Genomic DNA, 19,449 nt, shown 5'->3' on the forward strand with positions numbered 1-19,449 from the left:
TCTTACAAAGCTCTGAGAGGCTTTTCAGAATACAAATTGAGATATTAGTTCCTTTTGAAAAGCTACTGTTATCCCTCTACTGCTGAAAACAGCACAACTGTCAAAGATCCCTCTCCAACCTATACACAAGGGAGTCAGGATGCAGAGGAAATGAGAGGAAGTGGGAGAGGGAGAAAGAGAAAGAAAGATACAGAGAAGGAGAGAGACAGAGACAGACAAACAGATAGGATTAAGATCAACTGAAGCTCTTCCGGATCATTCCTTTCATGCCAAACCTTTTCAAAATTTGAGGACAGTAGGGCTAGACACATAGACTGTATAAAAACATGGACGTAGTATCCGTGCCATCACCCGTAGACTCCTGAAGAGAGTTTTTGAAGCCTAAAGTGTGCAGAGCGAGCCGTCGCCATCTTGGCAGCGCGTCACCACACGACTCTCCCGGACAATCGAAAATGGGCAAAAGGGCGGGAGCTGGTTGCTGAAGCCACGCCCACCTAGCGCGACGGCTGTGACAGCAGTGGCAATTCACCTGTCACTCAAGTGGCCACACCCTTAATTATGCAGAACTTTAAGGCTTAATATAATTTAAACGGATGAGTTATAAAAAAAATTCACCCCCCTCACAGTTGTCATGAAGGGCAAAATTAGCTATATAGACCAAAATCATTTTTTGCACCAGGCTTAAAACATGTTTTTTTCTGCTGTAAAGTTGGGCATTTTAACATGGGGAGTCTATGGAATTGACTCTCTTTTGCAGCCAGCCTCAAGCGGCCAGTCGATAAATTGCAGTTTTAGTCACTTCCTTATTGGCTTCACTAGAGAAAGCGGGAGGTTGCCGCTCGGCTAGACAGCACTCGTTCCCCAGAAGGACAGACCACAGCTACAGTGTGACAATGAAGAAAGCTCATTGCTACTCTGACAAGCAAATGCAAACAATCATTTTTGTTGCAACATCTAATGTAGTATAAGCAAAACATATGCTGATAAATAAAATTGGGTGATTTATATCAGGTAAAATGCATTGTTCATACTGTGGTACATACAGTAGATATGGTAAGATTCACCAATTTGCATTTGTGCATCGGCATAAAAGTTAAGGATGTGACACATCAGATACATTGGCATTTGTATCACGATGCATCGTTTCTAACATATCTCCATTGGTAAAAACAACAACAACAATTTATTTAAATATAATTAGCAGTAGATGAGCTATACTTTTATTATTTAGAAAGTGACTAATAATTTGTGACCAATATTTTACGTTGATTGATTTATCCTCTCTAAACAGTTTTTCAAGCACGTTCTCACCACTGCTGCTATGTGAATATGATGTATCACAACACTACAGAGACAGACGCGTTAGAGGTTAATTTATGATTTGCTTTCTGTTTGAACCAAAGAAATAAAACTGAACTATCTGTACCATATTGAACTGCATAGCATCATATTTTTATTTCCCCATTGCATCGTGTTACACTAAATCGCATTGTGATGAATCGAACAGAAATCGGATCACACTGCATCATAATATGGGTGATTCGTATCGTACCGCATCACATCAGTAGCTGATTCATATGTAACTTTAATGGATCGTATTGTTGACTATGCATCGAGATCCACATCCCTTATATAAAGTATATTTATTTGGTGACTTGGTGAAGAAACATGAAGAAAAGCAAATATACAAAGCAAACTGTATCCCAAACAAGTCAAGACAAGGAGGAACTTGTTATTCTTCTGATTTAAAATCATACACAACATGATTAGAATCTGTTTTTGATCTGTGTCCATTAAATTGCCCAAACAAAATCTAATTAGATGCCATACTATTTGCAAATGATTCCAATTGACACTATAATCTAATATAAATCACAAACACATAAACCATTACAAAAACTAAATAATTACAATCATCTATCCATTTATTCTCCTAATCGTTTATCCTCTGTAGGGGCAAATAATTATATTCTGATATAAATATTTTTTTCATGATATATAATTTCTTATACTGTGATATAAGACCCAGTCCAACTAACAACTCAATTAACCTGTTTCATTACATTAAAATGTCTATAGTGATGCTTAGTTCATGGAGTAATCTTCTAAATGACTTTCACAGTAATTAACATGCAGCGTTAGGGCTGGTTAAGACTGTAGACAAAGAACACCACATGCATAACAATGAGGACCACTGCCTTTATACTACTAGAAGGAGAGCAACTTCAAATGACCTTTTTGTTATCAAAGCAATAAAACCATGACAGGCCATGCATTAACAACGGGTTAAAGGGTGACGTTGGGCAGGACAAAGTAGTTCCAAACAGCAATAGACACCAATGGTCAATATGATTAATTAATGTTCATTTTTACAATAAATAACTTTTCAATTCAGTAATAAAATCCATTAGCCTGTTAGTTAACCACATGCCGTTTATGGTTGCTTTTTTTGCTTAACAACACGATGCATTGAAATTATGATGTACTGTATATCATCTATTAAAAAAATTATCTACACTGTACATCAAGACATTCCGTAAAATGTAGATAGTTGCTAGCCTCTATTGTTAAGCAACCATAGTTAATCAAATTAACTATTATTTGGCAGAATATTAGGGGTGCACTTTTATAGAAGTTGTTCCATTCCAATTATAGCTGTGTAGCTTATTGAACAAAGGCAAAAGTGTGGATGCTTCTTGTCAAAACACAGATGCAGGAAGAGAATTTCCTACTAGAGCAAGAGAGCTCAAGTGACTTTCTTAAGGAAATAATGCAGGAGGAAGAGTTGGTGGTCTAATAACAATGGTGTAGTGAGATCCGGCATTCTGGTAATTGTAAAAGTACGGAAGGTCAACGCCACAGCACCCAAAGAAGGAAGTGTTTTTTTTCCCTCTTAGAGAAGTAGAGCAACTGCATTCTGATGTATGATTGCTACAGCATACACATATAAAAACTATGGCTCATATATGTTTAATTCATATTTGCTGCATATGTAATCAGTCTGTTATAAATAAAACACTGAGTGGAAGAATCTCTTCTCAGTGAAGAGATACTTTCTGTAAACATGTCAACATTGAAAATACGTGACTATAGAAATTGTGAGATGAAAATAAAATAAATAAATCAAAATGAAAGATTCTGGTCCAGATTCAAATCCATGAATGATTCTTTTAGTCAAGTAGAGAAATTACTCTACATGTAAGAAAGAAAAAGTTAAAAAATGATGTGCAGCTAAGTTATTAAGTAGACATCTACTTCAACTGATTCAGTGAGTCCAGTTTGAACCATTGAGGACTGGTTCAAACTGATAACTCATGATCTTGAGATTTATTAATAAGGAATCAAATAATTTTTTGAACAATCACTGGTTGTGTTGCATGTCTGTTGTTGTTGCTTGCAACAAACAAGGGTGATGCCATAGGAAAGCAGGAAAAAGATTTAAGCCCCACTTACCGAACTGAAAATCACAAATATAATTTGTTTGACACATTTATGAATTAAAATATGTGTCAGTTCTTGATTCACAACTCTAGCTATTACTGAACAAATCTGAAGACATTTGCTTTGGAGAAAGAAAGTTCCAGGTGTAAAAGTTAAAGCATAAACCTAAAAGGTCACTGGATGGGACTTTACAGCAAACTGGTTTAACTGTCAACCTCTAATACCATGTATGCATGGTAATATTCAACAAGACACCTGAAGGACTGAAAGGAAAGAGGGATGAAAAGAAAGCAAGATCAAAGGACGAGGAGGGCTGCAAGGTTTCTGCAAGGTACACTGCTCCTGGCTGATAGCCGTCCATCTGGACCCAACACCCTGCTGTTATCATTAACATCCTTGTGGTTTAAACCATCAGCTCTATCATAACTGTCATAACAGCTATGACGGAGCTGGTGCCATAACTGCTAACTGTAATGGACAGTTTAGCTGAGCAGAAATACAAATCATTTTCATTCTACAGTGTCATGCTGTAAATATGAACAAAACAAGGCATGTTTAGTGAGATTTCTTCACCAGAATACATTTGTGACAGTATAAAACCCTGAGGGCCATAACAGATACAACCCTGTACATTATATTCAGAGTCTTCTAAAGCCATACGATAGCTTTGCATGTTTGTGTGCATGTGTGTGCTTATAGTGGTATAAATCTTTTTAAGTGCAGGCCTTTTGTGTCTCAGCACCGCCGTATACTGCAGCAGCAGCCATCACTGAGGACAGCTCTAAAAATAGAGCAGACTCTTCACAAGAACACCTGACAAGACTCCCTCGCTCACTCTTTTCCACTCTTTAACACACACGATCACACTTTCCATCTCTCAATCGTTTTGCTTCACTCCTCACTGAATCTAATTACCGCAAAACAAGTATCAGCTCAGCGGCAGCTAAATCTACCCATCAGCAATCTTCATCAGGCCTAGGGCATCAAACAACACGCTAAAACAGACACATATTAACACACACAAATCTTACATGCACCCTAGTTTGTTTAAAAAGGGCTGAGCCTTGGTAGGGCAGCACTATTAAGCCTAGCTACAGTATGAAATCCCAAATTGCAGATGTTCTCAATTAGTGCAATTCTGTTCTGACAGGGTCATTGGGAATATAAATGAAACAAACGAGTTTCAAACATTTAAACATTTAATCATGCATAGCAAAGTAAATAAGAGAAAATGCTATGAATCAAACGGTTCAAATAAATTGTGGGTTACTGATGACATAAGTCATGCTATTAAATAAACTTTTTGGCATTTCAATGAAAATACGACTGTCATATGGCTAATTAAGTAAATCAGTAAAATAGAAATAATGCATTAGTCAGCAGAATTTTAGTTTGAACAGTATGATTGGTAAATCGCACTTCTGTTGTTGCTTCTGCTTTTACATATATCCATGTTATTATCCCATATCATGTTTTGTCATTTTATTATTTTGCTAATTATTGAGTCTATTAGTAATAAATATATTAATATAAAATTTGATATTATTTGTCTAGGTTTCTTTATAAATTTTAATGTATTTCATACAAAATATTTCCCATAAATATCAAACTTAATTACCACTCTGGATCACCGCTTGATGTCCAATGTATAATCTGGGTTCTGAAGCAAAACTAGTTGAGGACCAGCAAATATAATTGATTGTTAGCGAAACAATTACCTTTAAACTGTACATAACTCATCCTGCACCATTTATGCTACATGACACTCAAATTATGCAGCTTGTTTGTAAAAGTATGTTAATACATGGTTAAATTATCAATTCACCTCTACCTAGCTAGTTAATGTTATCACTAGCCGTTCATGGTTTCGCGGGTACGGTAAACGTCCGTTAATAATAATAAAGTTTGTTATTTTGAATAGAAATCATCACTCATATGGCAGCCATTACACTTGTAGAAACTACAGTGCAACTTAGATTGTCTTTCTTCTGTTAATTACAGAAACTGAGTTTTCTTTCAGTTAAAATATGTGGCACCAGATTCATCCTTCTGTCGTTAATCTGCACCTGCTACATTAGCAATTGGGAAAAACTGTAATCGACAACTATTTTGATAATCGATTAGTCGGTTTGAGTCATTTTTTAAGACAAAAGTGAAAAATTATTTGATTACAGCTTGTTAAATGTGAATATGTTCTAGTGTATTCTCTCCTCTGTGACAGTAAACTGAATATATTTGAGTTGTGGACAAAACGGGAAATTTGAGGACCGTTCCTGGACTTTTGGGGAAACACTGATCCACATTTTTCTGACATATTATAGACCAAAAAACTAACCGATTAATTGAGAAAATATTCAACAGATTAATAGACTATGAAAATAATCCCAAATCCCTAATCATTATGTACAAGTGCATTGCATTGGAACCCCTGGATATAAGCCTCCCTCTCTATCTCTCTTAAAAACATTTGTTCTCACAGTTTTGTCATTTAGTAAACTTTATAGATTTCAACCATATTATTCCTTCTTGAGTCTCTTTATCAAGAACTTAGATTAATGTATGAATTGAATAGTGATTGTTTGACCTATATGAGGGAACAACCAGTGATTCCCTTGGTAGTAATATCAAATGATAGCCTATAGCGATGTCATCAGGATACACAGTGGCCAACCTTACCGTGAACACGATGTGGTCACCCAGAATTTATAGTCTACTGTTGAGAGAATAAGTGTTTATACCCATACTATAAACTTTTATCCCAGTACTTCTGTTATCTAAATGTATTTAACAGAAATAATGATGTGTGGTTGAAAAGACATGTCTTGTTTGTGTTGCTCTTTCTGGATCAGCTGCAGCATGAATGATTAATTAACTGACACTCGCGTAAGTCATAATAGACATAGCTGAATCGTTGTCATTCAGGAATAAGATCGCGTGGGTGTTTGAATTGCGATCGCCATCTTTAAACGATTAATCTTGCAGCTATTATGTAAACACTGCAATTTGTTTTGCGAGGATTATAGTCACGTTCTCGCGAGACCAGTCGGATTCTAAATAACTTGTAATATATGATTATTCACAGTATTTAGAAGTGCCCATGATAACAATATTGTGCATATTCATTACCATGATATATTGCATTACCGAATACCGGCACATGTCTAAATCTATACATAAACAATTAGAATGTTGGATTTTGATTTTTTTCATAATATACATTTCATTTAGTTACTGTTCTGGGTCGCCAGTTGATGTCCAATATACTTACCGGCCACTTTATTAGGAACACCTGTTAAATTGCTTGGAAACACAAATTGCTAATCAGCCAATCACATGACAGCAACTCAATGCATTTAGGCATCTAGATGTGATGAAGACGACTTGCTAAAGCTTAAACCGAGCATCAGAATGGAGAAGTAAGGGGATTTAACTTTGAATATGGAATGGTTGTTGGTGCCAGGCGGCTGGTCTGAGTATTTTAAAAACTGCTGATCTACTGGGATTTTCAAACACAACCATCTCTAAGATTTACAGAGAATGGTCCGAAAAAGAGAAAATATCCAGTGAGTGGCAGTTGTGTGGATGAAAATGCCTTGTTGATGTCAGAGAAGAATGGGCAGACTAGTTAGACATGATAGACAGTCACTCAAATAACCAGTTATAAGTTAAAATAAGTTATGCAGAATACCATCTCTGAATGCTCAACACGTCGAACCCTAAAGCAGATGGGCTACAGCAGCAGAAGACCACACTGGGTGCCGCTCCTGTCAGCCAAGAACAGGAAACAGAGGCTACAATTCGCACAGGCAAACCAAAATTGGACAATAGAAGATTGAGAAAATGTTGCCTAGTCTGATGAGTCTCGACATTCAGATGGGAGGGTCAGAATTTGGCATAAAGAACATGAAAGCAAGGATCCATCCTGCCTTGTCTCAACGGTTCAGGCTGGTGATGGTGGTGTAATGGTGTGGGGGATATTTTCTTGATACTGGGCATCGCTGAAATGCCACAGCCTACCTGAGTATTGTTGCTGACCATGTCCATATGACTATAGTGTACCCATCTTTTGATGGCTACTTCCAGCAAGATAATGCACCATGTCACAAAGCTCAAATCATCTCAGACTAGTTTCTTCAACATGACAATGAGTTCACTTTACTCAAATGGCCTCCAAAGTCACCAGATCTCAATCCAATAGAGCAGCTTTGGGATGTGGTGGAATGGGAGATTGGCATGAAAAATTAAAGCGGTTCTAAAGGCAAAAGGGGGTCCAACCCAGTTCTAGCAAGGTGTAACTAATAAGGTGGCCAGTATGTGTATAATGTTGGTTCTGAAACAAAACCAAAAATATCAATGCAGAGCAAAGCAAAACTAAAAACAAAACAAATCATCACTTTGAAGGGGGGTCCAAGCCATATTTAGGGACTCGTTGGGCTTGGTCCAGTAAGAAACCACCTAGCAGCCACCCTGAACACCCTAACAACTGCATAGCAACACAATAAAAAAAAACATTATTAGCATAGCATAGCAAATCCTCTGGAATTCTAGCAACAATTTCTCCACCAGCAAGAGCCACTCACATATTATTTTAAAAATAAAAATCTTCAATCTCAATCTCAACGTGTAACATGAAGACTTGCAGTATAGCATCACCCACTTTAAATCACTGTTAGACCAAACATTAATTTGGCAACATTAATATACACACGAATAAGCCATACTGCTATGGTCGCACAAATAAAACCTACACACATATAAAGTACATAATCACAGTTAAGCAGGAAGTGACACACACAGAGGAACAGGAATAGTGAATAAGTATGATACCTGAGCCTTAACGCATTCCTGCGGAGGAGCCAGTATGAGGAGAGAAGCAGAGAAGAGGAGAGTTATTATCAGCCTGGGTTATTGAGGAGCAGAGCAGGCTCAGACAAACCCTGTTAGGCACTTTGCAAGTCATACTACGGGAAGAAGAGAGGGACACATCCTTTATAAAAGCTCAGAGGCAATCAAAAACAACAGAGGGTAGTGCACACACACACACACACACACACACAGCCGAGAAACATGAGGCGGATGCTGAAAAAAAAAGCCACAAAGCTCAAATAAAAAGGGAACTCGGCCACTTCAGGTGAACGGAAATGCAGCTAATTATGCAACCAAATACAAATGACTGGAGGTCATTTACTATTGAACAACTGAAATGCAATGATCAGCAACCTAGGAGACACAAAAAAATGGTATTCATTGACTGAGTGAGAGACACATGATCATTAAAGCCCCACAGTACCGGAGAGGAAGGGAAAAAGAGATTTATAGAGACAAAATGGTACCCAGTGTAAGTCAATAACAAGGCAGTCAGTGTTCACTGGTCTTAAAGTCACTATTGATAGACAAACAAATTTAATTGAAAGATTCCATGAAATAGCTTGACAAGAGCAGTTGTCTTTCCTATGGAAAGAGGAAATTTTGAATGGCTTCATCCTTTAAAGGAAAACGCCACCGTCTTCCCTCAACTTTGACTAGTTGATACGTACCTCTCAAGTCTCAATCGCTGTAGCACGTGGCACCACTGTGCCAGCGTTTAGCTTAGCACCATTCATTCCTTAGGATCCAAACAAGGATGAATTTAGAAGCCACCAAACACCATGTTTTCCCTATTTAAAGACATGAGTTACACGAGTAAGTATGGTGACACAAAATAAAACGTGGCGATGTTCTAAATGAATAAAAAATGATAACTATAATGTATGGCGGAAGAGCATTTCGCAGCACTTCGACCTCGGCGCAGTAATATCATCACTCCTGAAAACTCCTCACGTTGGTTGTATTGACGGAAGACATAGGGAGACGGGGAGTTTTCAGGAGTGATGATAATACTGCGCCGAGGTTGAAGTGCTGTGAAGTGCTCCGCACGCTACAGCAATTAAGTGCACGCACTGAGACGGGAGAAGTACATATCAACTCGTCTAAGTTGAGGGAAGGACATAGTGGAATATGGAAAAACGTTAAAAAAAGTTAAGTTTTTGTTTACATTGATTTTGAACCATCATTTAGTACTTGCTACACTAGATGGAGACAGAAAAAGACTGTAAAATCTCAAAGAGTGATCTAAATTAACTAAAATTACAATGTTGACTTCATGGGGTGTTTACAGCACAATCGTACGTGTGATATGAGTGTAAAGTCAATTAATTGAATGAAAAGCTTAGAGACTCAGTTGAGTTCACTGCCTGCCTCACACAATTGAAGAGTACAATTATTTCACCCTGGTGCCAGAAATGGAATCAAATTAATGTCAGTCAGCAAGTCTCCATAAGGTTACGTGAGATACTCAAGGCTGATACATGATATAATGTTTGTGAAGTGAATTTTCACCTTCGGCTATGTCTGAGAATGGAAATACCATTGTGGAAGCACTCTCAAAAACTCACAGATTAGCTGGAATGCCCGTCAGCTTAACATCCAAAGCACTGTGGTTCCTCTTGAAGATGCTACTGTCAACTTTCTTAGCCAGCTACCACTGAACTGAGAACAAAAACATGGTCCAGATGGCTTCCCACAGACCATAACAACAAAAAGGGTGCTGTTTGGGAAAACTGTGCAGCTGAGAAGATACAATGGTGGGAATCATTTTGGCGGCCCCTTCTAATGTACCTCGAGGGAAAAACAATTTAGCTCAATGATCCTTGACGTATTTTGTTGTACTAAACAAAACAAGAATTTCCAAACAAGCTGAGGGAACACTGGCTTCTCTCCCGGGGTAATGGGAGGAATGCTGGGAATGAACTGCAGCAGATTTGGGTGAGAAAAATAAGGAATGTGTCTACGTGAAGGACCAGATTTGAACCTTCATGAAACATCTGTGTCAGTTATTAGATTTACTAGAATAAAACTTTTTTTTTTTCCTCTCAAGGTGCAGAGGGAAAGACACATCAAAACTGACCTGAACATTTTTTAAATTTGCTTGTCTTTGTATCAAATAAATAAATAACTTATAACACAACAGCAAATAAAAATGTACATAAAACAAAAATAAAATATAAAATGAAATGTATGCATTAGAAATATGTTATCAAAATAAAATAATTAGCAATTAATGACAAATTTGAAAAACAAGCGTTAGCATTGGGATATATTAAAAGGATAAAGTTGACCTTCAGCTTTAAAATGTCTCAAAAATTGGTGCCAGCCCAGGGTGTAACAGTTATTGAATGTGTGGAGAAAAAAACCCTATTGTTTATAACTAATTTAAGTATTGGATATCTGACTCTTTTATTTAATCTGAACAAAGGTAAATATAAAAATTCATAAATGTTTTCTTTCTTTCTCTCTCTCTGCTCTGTCTCTTTACTCAGCTGGGGCTTGATGTAGTATATCACATATACAGATGGTAGCAGAACAGTGGATTCTCACTTCACCCTGGCCAGAGCACAGTGGGGACTGAGTGCATAAAACACCAGCACATCTTCAGCCAACACGACATACTGACTGCAAACACATAGGCAGAACACCAGCTAACACCTACAGAGAAACCATATATCAGCCACCACAGCACAACAAGGAAAATGAACTGCGATCATGGAAACAAGGAAAGCACATTACACATACAGGCACAAACAAACTGCGTTGATGCTTGGTAAAAATATAATTTAAGAAACTAAAAGAATAGTCCAAAAGAAAGGGATAAGCATGAGGGTTATTTGATGCCAACTTGATTTTTTTTGTCCATTAGTTTAAAGAAAGTTCTACATTCTATAATGACCCAGCACCCATTATAAACCTGAAAATGCTTTATAAAAACTTTAGTTTTGAGCAGCATTTTTTTCAAAGTCATAGGCTATATTCGTAATGCATGCTTTCCCACCATATACCTGTAGTCAGCGAAAAACAGTATTTGAAATAACTGCAAAATATATGCAGTGCTGCACACTTGCTAGCTTCCTAACTGTAAATAATATTTTTCTGTTAATCTTTACAAACTGATAATGTCTTAAGATGGTGCCAACGGTGCTTAAGTTGTTTTTAACCCAGAATATTCTTTTAAGGAAGAAGATAAGACAAGATGAACAAAACCCCATGAGGATGTGGCAGCGCTAGCTAAATGAACGTATTCTTACAGTAACAGAAGAACAAATGTAAATATAGTAGCAGAGCATAGTTCATAGGAAGGAGACAGAAATCTTGTTCCTTTCACATACGAGGGAAGAGAAGTGGTTAATGTTACCAAAAAGAGTGCCAACAGACTTCCAGCAATCTAAAGCTTTACATAATATTCCTGTAGAGAGGAAGATTTTGGTGTGCATCTGATGCACTGCACTGGTTATAGTGAAGAAATGTTAGCTTATTTTATGTTTCACTTCGGCAGTCAAATAAAATGAATATATTACAAGCCAACATTATGCATAGACAGTGCTGGATGGTATGACAGTATATACCTTGCAACTTTGAAAATGCATCAAGTGGTACCGATTTTCCTGCACCATTTATACACCATAGATATATAAGCATCATTATTTGCACATAAAAGTGATAAAAAGATATGAACTTGCACATATTAGCATTTTTACAGCTTTAAATGTGATTCAGTCAGAATTAAGACTCTTGAATAGTATGTTTAATAATACTGAGTTTGTGCACAGATAACATTTGTTTAACAAATACAAATGAATCTTATTTTTGATTTGCATCCAAATAACGACCATTTTACATCAATAGAGCTTTAATATATGTATACAAAGTAATTAATTGGTTTATCCAATTATAAATATAAATATTACAAATATCTATTGCAAAAATGAATTATATAAATTACATAATCCTTCAGAAATTATTCTAAAATGCTGGTGCTCAAGAAACATTTCTTATCATCAATGATGGAAACATTTTAAGATATTTTGCAGAAAAAAAAAAATTGGTGATTTTTTTTTAGGATTCTTTGTTAAATAGACAGTTCAAAAGAACAGCATTTATTTGAAAATAACTTTGATCAAATTAATGCATCCTTTCTTGTTGAATTAATTTAATTATCCAAAAGATAAGCATAACTATATGATTATTTAATACATAAATCATTCTTAACTAAAACAAAAACCAGTGCAAATGACTATATTATGATACCATGTTCTAAAATTGTAATATTTAACAGATTTAATCATACTACCCATTCCTATGCATAAATAACACTGCAAACAAAAAAAGAAGCACTTGCAATGACACATTTACCAGCATGTAAACAAACTGGAAAGCAAAGCCAGACAGGTGAGGACCAGGAACGGCGACAGTCATACAGGGGGAGGGGCAAAAGAGAAACTATACAGGTAGAGTTAAAGCATACGACTAACCGTATGGTATCCCCGTGCAACGGGCGGCTTGCCGGTGGGATATGGCTCTACGGTGTCGATGATGGTCTGTCGCTCGCCCTTCTGGTTGATCTTGCGAAACCTTCGGCGGGACTGTCGGTGCGATGCCTGCCGCTGGAAATACTCCTCATTCTCATCCATATAGTCCACCTGCAAACGGAGAAGCGATTTGAGTGAGACTCCCTCTCTTCCCCCCCCCCCCACTAGCGCTGTGTAAAAATAGAAGTGGGTGTGCGAACCTGTCTGTGTATGTGTGTGTGAGAATGTGTGTGTGTGTGAGGGCCGAGCCTCAAACAACTACGTCAAAGAGAGGCACACAGCAGACAGAAAGGAAAGGTAGAAAAAGGGAGATGCGGTTCCAGAGGAGCAGCTTGCAGGGGGCCTTCGGAGACGAGTTATGCATGTTATGCGGGTTTAACCTTGAAATTAAGAGTTCAAATAGCAGACGTGCAAAAACCAAACCGGATCAATATGTATTCTTTATCTTTGCTGGGTATTTTGTCACTGTGGCACCTAAAACGTGTAAACTGTCCATGGCAGGTCTATGACTGACTGTGAACGAGGGTGGCATCATCATACACATGATGGGTATAAATTGCATATAAAAAGGGCTGGCCACTGTGACATTATGCCATAAAAAGTGACATGATTATCCCTCTGCCTTATTTTACTGCAGCCTCACATTTCACACCCACTCTGCCTTTGGGATTACACATCAAATCTCTTGCTACCGTACCAACCGCTGCTATGGCAACTGCAGGCGAGCGCGAAGCAGTGGGAATATATTGGGCGGTGTGAGCAAGTGAGAGTGCAGTATCTATATCCTGCCTTGGTCCGTAATTACAGAGCAGCATTGGCCAGTAATAACAGATGAGTTACCCAACAAGGGCACCATCAACTGTCGAGGACAGTTGCCATCGCCCAAACAGGAGATTACAATTATGCATTTGGCAGATGTTTTTAAAAAACTTATAGGGCCCTATGAAATCCGATTGATTTTTGTTCCAAATTCACTTTTTCTGGGTTAATTTTTTTTTTTCTCGACTGTTTTAATGGTTAAATTAAAGTTTAGTTAATTAGTTAATTAAATTCTAGAACAATGACCCTTTGAACAGATGAGACCAGATTGAAGATGCTTGGCCATAATGCAGCAGCACATTTGGTGAAATCCTCACAAGCATATCAGCACAAACATCTCATACCAAAAGTCACAAATGGTGGTGGAGGGCTGATGATTTTGGGCTTGGTGTGAAGCCACAGGACCTGGTTACCTCACAGTCTTTGAGTTGACCATGAACTCCTCTGTATACCAAAGTATTCTAAAGTCAAATGTGAGGACATCCGTCAAAAAAAAGCAAAAAGCTTGGCCAAGATTGGGTGATGCAAAAGGAAAATGATCCCAAGCACACCAGCAAATCTACAACAGAACTGAAAAAAAAATCTGAAATAGCCCAGTCATAGTCCAGAGCTCATCCTGACTGAAATCATGTGGTGAGAGCTGTGTATAAACAAATGCCACAAACCTCAAAAAACTGGAGCAACGTTGTAAAGAAGAGTGGGCCAAAATTCTTCCAGAAAGGGCCTTTCGCACCGCAGGAACCTTTTCATAGTACCAGAACTAAATGTGGAACTAGCAGGAACTATGTGCGATTTTAGTACCAGAATACCTTTTTCGAGAACCAAATTAGCTCCTACTCAGGGGCAGGGAATAACCAGCACAACTGGTACTACCCTTGACGTAAGTATACATTGATTGGCCCGATGCGTTTGAAAAAACCCTCACCCGCCATGATTTGAAACACCATGTAACATACTGTAAACATAGTGTCAACTTATTTCGCAAGTATGATGAACAGCGATAAATATACGGATGCTGAAGTGCAGGCACTTGTAGCAAATGTAGCAATGCCAGTTTTCGCTGGAGATTATTAATCCTCCTTTCCATTCTTTCAATTGCTTTACGTATACGTCAACATTCCATGTCCATTATTGTGAAACCCGCGAGACACAACAAAAACACAGCTGCGATCACAGCATCCTTCATCCTCCAGATGTTAACGTTATTCTTCTTTGTTAAAGTTGTTGAATGCCGTGCACAAATTACATCGCTGTCGACCAGCTTACGTCACATCCTAGTACACATGGTCAGTGCGAATTAGGGCTGCACGATTAATCGCATGCGATGATTGATTAATCGTGCAGCCCTAGTGCAAATGCAATTGTTTAAATGTTACTGGGAAATAGGTCACGCAAAATCCTCTCAAGTACTCTTTAGTACTGTACATTTAGTTCTGGAACTAAAGCGGTGTGAAAGGCCCTATACAGAAAATAATTACTTAAAGTTAATGCTGCTAAAAATGAATCTACAGGCAACTGAATCATAGGTTGTCCTAACTTTGTCACACATGGCTTTTCCATCTTGGCTTCATTTTTGTTGATCAAATAATGACACCGTGTGATATGTCATGTCATATTGTTCAAAAGTTTGGGGTAGGCAAGATTTTGTTTTTGAAGAAGTATATGCTCATCCAAGGTGGCATTTACAGTATTTGGCCAAAAATCAGTAAACTGTTGCTCATTATTATTATTATTATTATTATTATTATTATTATTATTATATATATATATTTCAAAATGCAATTAATTCCTGTGCTGTGATGGCAATGCTAGATTTTCAATGTTTAAAACAAAATAAGCATTCTAAAACTCTGATTTGGCACTTAAGAGACAATTCTTATTATAATTAATGCTGAAAAGACTTGCTGCCTTTTTTTTTGGAACTTTGATTTATATCTTTGATTAACAGAACAATTTTTTTACAAATATATTTTGCAACATTTTAAATGTCTTTACTGTCACTGTTGATCTTATAAATGTGTTCCTTCTATTTAAAGTATTTTTTTAATACCTTACTGACCACCAACATTTGAACAGTAGTGTACTCAGCATGCAGAAACATATACAGGAGCACATTGACTCACATGTCGGCATATTTCCATGCCACCCCGAGAGCTTAACCAAATCCGAGGCTGCAAATGTAGATAGGAATGGTCTTTCTTTACTCATGAACATACATCATGAACTGAATATGGAATATATTAGGATGCACAGAAGTGCTTGGGTTCCTAAATATAATCGTTTTAGGTTTTTTGGCAAGGCGAGATCACTGCATTAAGGACATGTTGAATATTAACCGAAGTGGGCTGAGTAATTTAAGAGGAACGAATCCACAATGAAATTTGCTTGTGGTAAAATGTAAACAAGATGCCAAATTTAAACTGAGAAACAGACAGATGTGTAGGAGTACAGAAACATTTATATGCTATTTATCATCAAAGAAGTGGTTTCAAAATGTAACTTTAGTCTGGCTCACCTGATGCTAAACAAAACTAGAAAGCACACAATTAAAATCAGTCTCAACCCCTCAACACTGAATTTAACTACTTAGTATGTTAAAACATTCACAAAGCCCATAGTCGGGCTGATTTCAAATGCATTTAAGCATTTATGGTATATAAGACCTGTCTTTGTGGTCAAATGCACAACATTTTAGAGTGTTTCTATCTCGAAGAAATAGACAATCAAAAACATTTGTTGGAACACCTAGATAAACTAGTCAACTTATGTGCAAAGTAACAGTCAGTAGTTTGACAGTCGACCATCATTTTCTATCAAGCCATCACATTTTCTTCAGAAAAGGGTTTTTACTCAGTGCATTGGAAAGAGCTGAAATTCTTATCTGCCAATGTAATGTCAAATCTGACCTTGTGTGTACCCCTGGGGGTAAACTGTGGGAACCACAGGGGAAAAGGAATGAAACTACAGCACAAAACAGCAATTACATAGTGTGATTAGTAAGAGTATGAAGTTAAGATGATTAGCTGGTACATGATTACTCACCACAATCATCTCGGATGGCTCCAGAACGATGCACTCACATCCACGGCGTAAACTCCCAGCAGACCTTTTCCCAAAACTAGAGGAGAAGAACAGGAGAGAGAAAGGTTATAAACCGCTCGACCAATTATGGAATCCTGAGATTCTGTGGGAATGAAAGCGTGCTAAGAAACCGAACTTGAGGAGCACATATCCACACACTTGTGGCAGTGTTCCTGGTCTAGGCAGTAAGGTTCCACTGGGAAAGAAACTACGACCAGACTGGAAAATTCCACCAAATGACATCACGGCCTAATGAAAGAAGTACAGTGCAAAGTGATGAAGCGTTTGAGTAGCAACACAAAAAACTCTATTGAAAATGGAAAAGTGAGGTGGAGTTCCACACAAGATAAAGACAAATACTGACTCAAGGTGGACATGCCTGAACATTTTTAAATAGATACACATATGTGCCTCTGGACCAAAAAATCAGTCATAAGTAGCACAGGTTTATTTGTAGCAACAGTCAACAATACATTGTATGGCTCAAAATGACAGATTTTTATCTTTTATGATAATGCCAAAAATCATTAGGATATTAAGTAAAGATCATGTTCCATGAAGATATTTTGTACATTTCCTATCGTAAATATATCAAAATGAAATTTTTTTGTAATAATAATATGCATTGCCAAGAACTTCATTTCTTCAAGGTTATTTTCTCAATATTTCGTTTTTTTTTTTTTGCACGCCCAGATTTCAAATAGTTGTATATCAGCCTAAATATGGCCCTATCCTAACAAACCATACATCAATGAGAAGCTTATTGATTCAGGTTTCAGATTATGTACACATCTCAATGATAAATTGACCATTACGACTGGTTATGTGGTTCTGGGTCACATTTATGTACTTCACTAAATCACTTGCAATGTGGCGTTAAAATGCAAAGTCAGAGAATAGCATTTCTGGGGGCAGTCCTGGCCTAATGGATAGAGAGTCAGACTTGTAACCTGAAGGTCGTGGGTTCAAGTCTCAGGTCCAGCAGGGATTGTAGGTGGGGGGAGTGAACAACCAGCGCTCTCTCTCCACCTTCAATACCACGACTGAGGGGAGACCCTTGAGCAAGCCACCAAACCCCCAACTGCTCCCCGGGCGCCACAGCATTGGCTTTCCACTGCTCCAGGTGCGTGTTCACGGTGTGTGTGTTTACTGGTGTGTGTGTGTGTGTGTGTGTGTGTGTGCACTTGGATGCGTTAAATGCAGAGCACAAATTCTGACTATGGGACACCATACTTGGCCACACGTCACTTCACTTTTACTTTCTTGACTCCATTCCCTCTCTTCTTCACACAATAATTGTCTGTCTTCACTACACTAAAAGCAAAAAGAAAATAATAGGAAAAAGGCAAAACTAAATGTCACTAAAACATTTAAAGGAGAAAAATTTGATAAAATTAAATAAAAAAAAAAAGTTGGTTAGAGGTCATGGGAACATCAAACAGAAATGTAATTTGTTTAACCATCTCAACTTAGTCTCGCATAAAAACACTGTGAGTTTGGGATGGAACTAGACAGGTTCCAATTCTGTTTGGTGCTGATTGCACACGTCACCCTTCATCTGGTGTTGATTTACCATTAATGCTGCTTATAAGACACTTTTTGCAGCTGAATGAGCTGCCAGGTGACACTGTGGTCCAAAGATGACACACATGCTTACATCGGTTTAGCTGGGTGAGAGGTCAGAAAAACCGCTACACAGACTTCAGAAAACTGTGACTGACAAAGCAAGGCTGATTTTACTACAGAAAAACTCGACACATAAACATAATTTCTTGCAATGACAATTTGCATGCTGCTTTAAATGTTTACATTAGTAAAACAACATTTACTGTTATATAGATACTTGTACACTGTAAGGGTTACTGTGGAAGCGCAGCTGGCAGATATAGTAACTAGCTAATATGGTTAGACTAACAGGTGGGATTCCCTCTAAATACATTCTAAGACCACACACAATGAGCACTCTGTGTTGTAACGCTGTTTGACTTCTCTTACAGGCTTCTATTCAAATACACAACCTCAAGACTCAGTGTTTTCATTCATCGTTCACGATATAGATAATGATAAGGATGGGTATAGTTGGAAACCACAGTGAAAAGTCAAGTATAATTTAAAGTGCAAAATGCAATAAGAACAAACACATTGCACCACATTCTTTGGGGAACTGAACTCCCAGATTCCATATTACACAACATTCCGGGTGTCTGGAATGTGATTCTGTGACGAACATACAGCAAAGAACATAGGGGTCTCCAAAGTAAATAAGCCTCTTTTTCATCTCTCCATATTACGCAGAGCTAAGATTAAAGAGCAGTTATGCAAGTGCTGTCGGTGGGAAAGTCAGAGGGGAGAAGGAAACACATTGGAAGGCTTAAGGGTATGCTGAAGTACAGTAGAATTGTAATGCAATAACAGGATTCTACTGTAACGCATCAGTGAGTGCTAAACAGCTCTGCTGCCTCTCAGATCTGCACTTGCAGACACATGGCAACATAAAGCAAAGTAAACAGCATTTCAGCAGCACCAGATCAACCCCAAACTGATATAATGCAAGGAACAAGATGCTTGAGGCTTGATTAGCAAAGCATGACACTTGAGGCATGATTACTTTAACCAGCATTTTAATCAAATACAATTATAATACAATTAATTAATTAAAATATATATAAATGTAAAGTCCTATAAAAAGTTATTTGTTGGAAAGTTT

At 37.6% G+C, this 19,449-nt stretch overlaps 1 protein-coding gene across 8 annotated transcripts in view; it reads right to left on the reverse strand.

Annotated features, from left to right (window-relative positions):
* rapgef2b (Rap guanine nucleotide exchange factor 2b) overlaps positions 1–19,449 on the reverse strand; it is a 128,634-nt gene that overhangs the window by 43,144 nt on the left and 66,041 nt on the right. For 6 of the 8 annotated variants that reach the window (XM_059516006.1, XM_059516001.1, XM_059515999.1 and 3 more), the window contains 3 exons: positions 16,704–16,779; positions 12,786–12,953; positions 8,269–8,286 (listed from right to left, as the gene is read on the reverse strand). In XM_059516006.1, coding sequence (XP_059371989.1) covers positions 8,269–8,286; positions 12,786–12,953; positions 16,704–16,779 — 262 coding nt within the window. The remainder of the gene's footprint in view (positions 1–8,268; positions 8,287–12,785; positions 12,954–16,703; positions 16,780–19,449) is intronic. The other 2 variants (XM_059516000.1, XM_059516005.1) reach the window with 1 other exon arrangement.

Source organism: Carassius carassius, chromosome 29 (genome assembly GCF_963082965.1).
Source record: "Carassius carassius chromosome 29, fCarCar2.1, whole genome shotgun sequence".
In the NCBI taxonomy this organism is placed as follows: domain Eukaryota; kingdom Metazoa; phylum Chordata; class Actinopteri; order Cypriniformes; family Cyprinidae; genus Carassius; species Carassius carassius.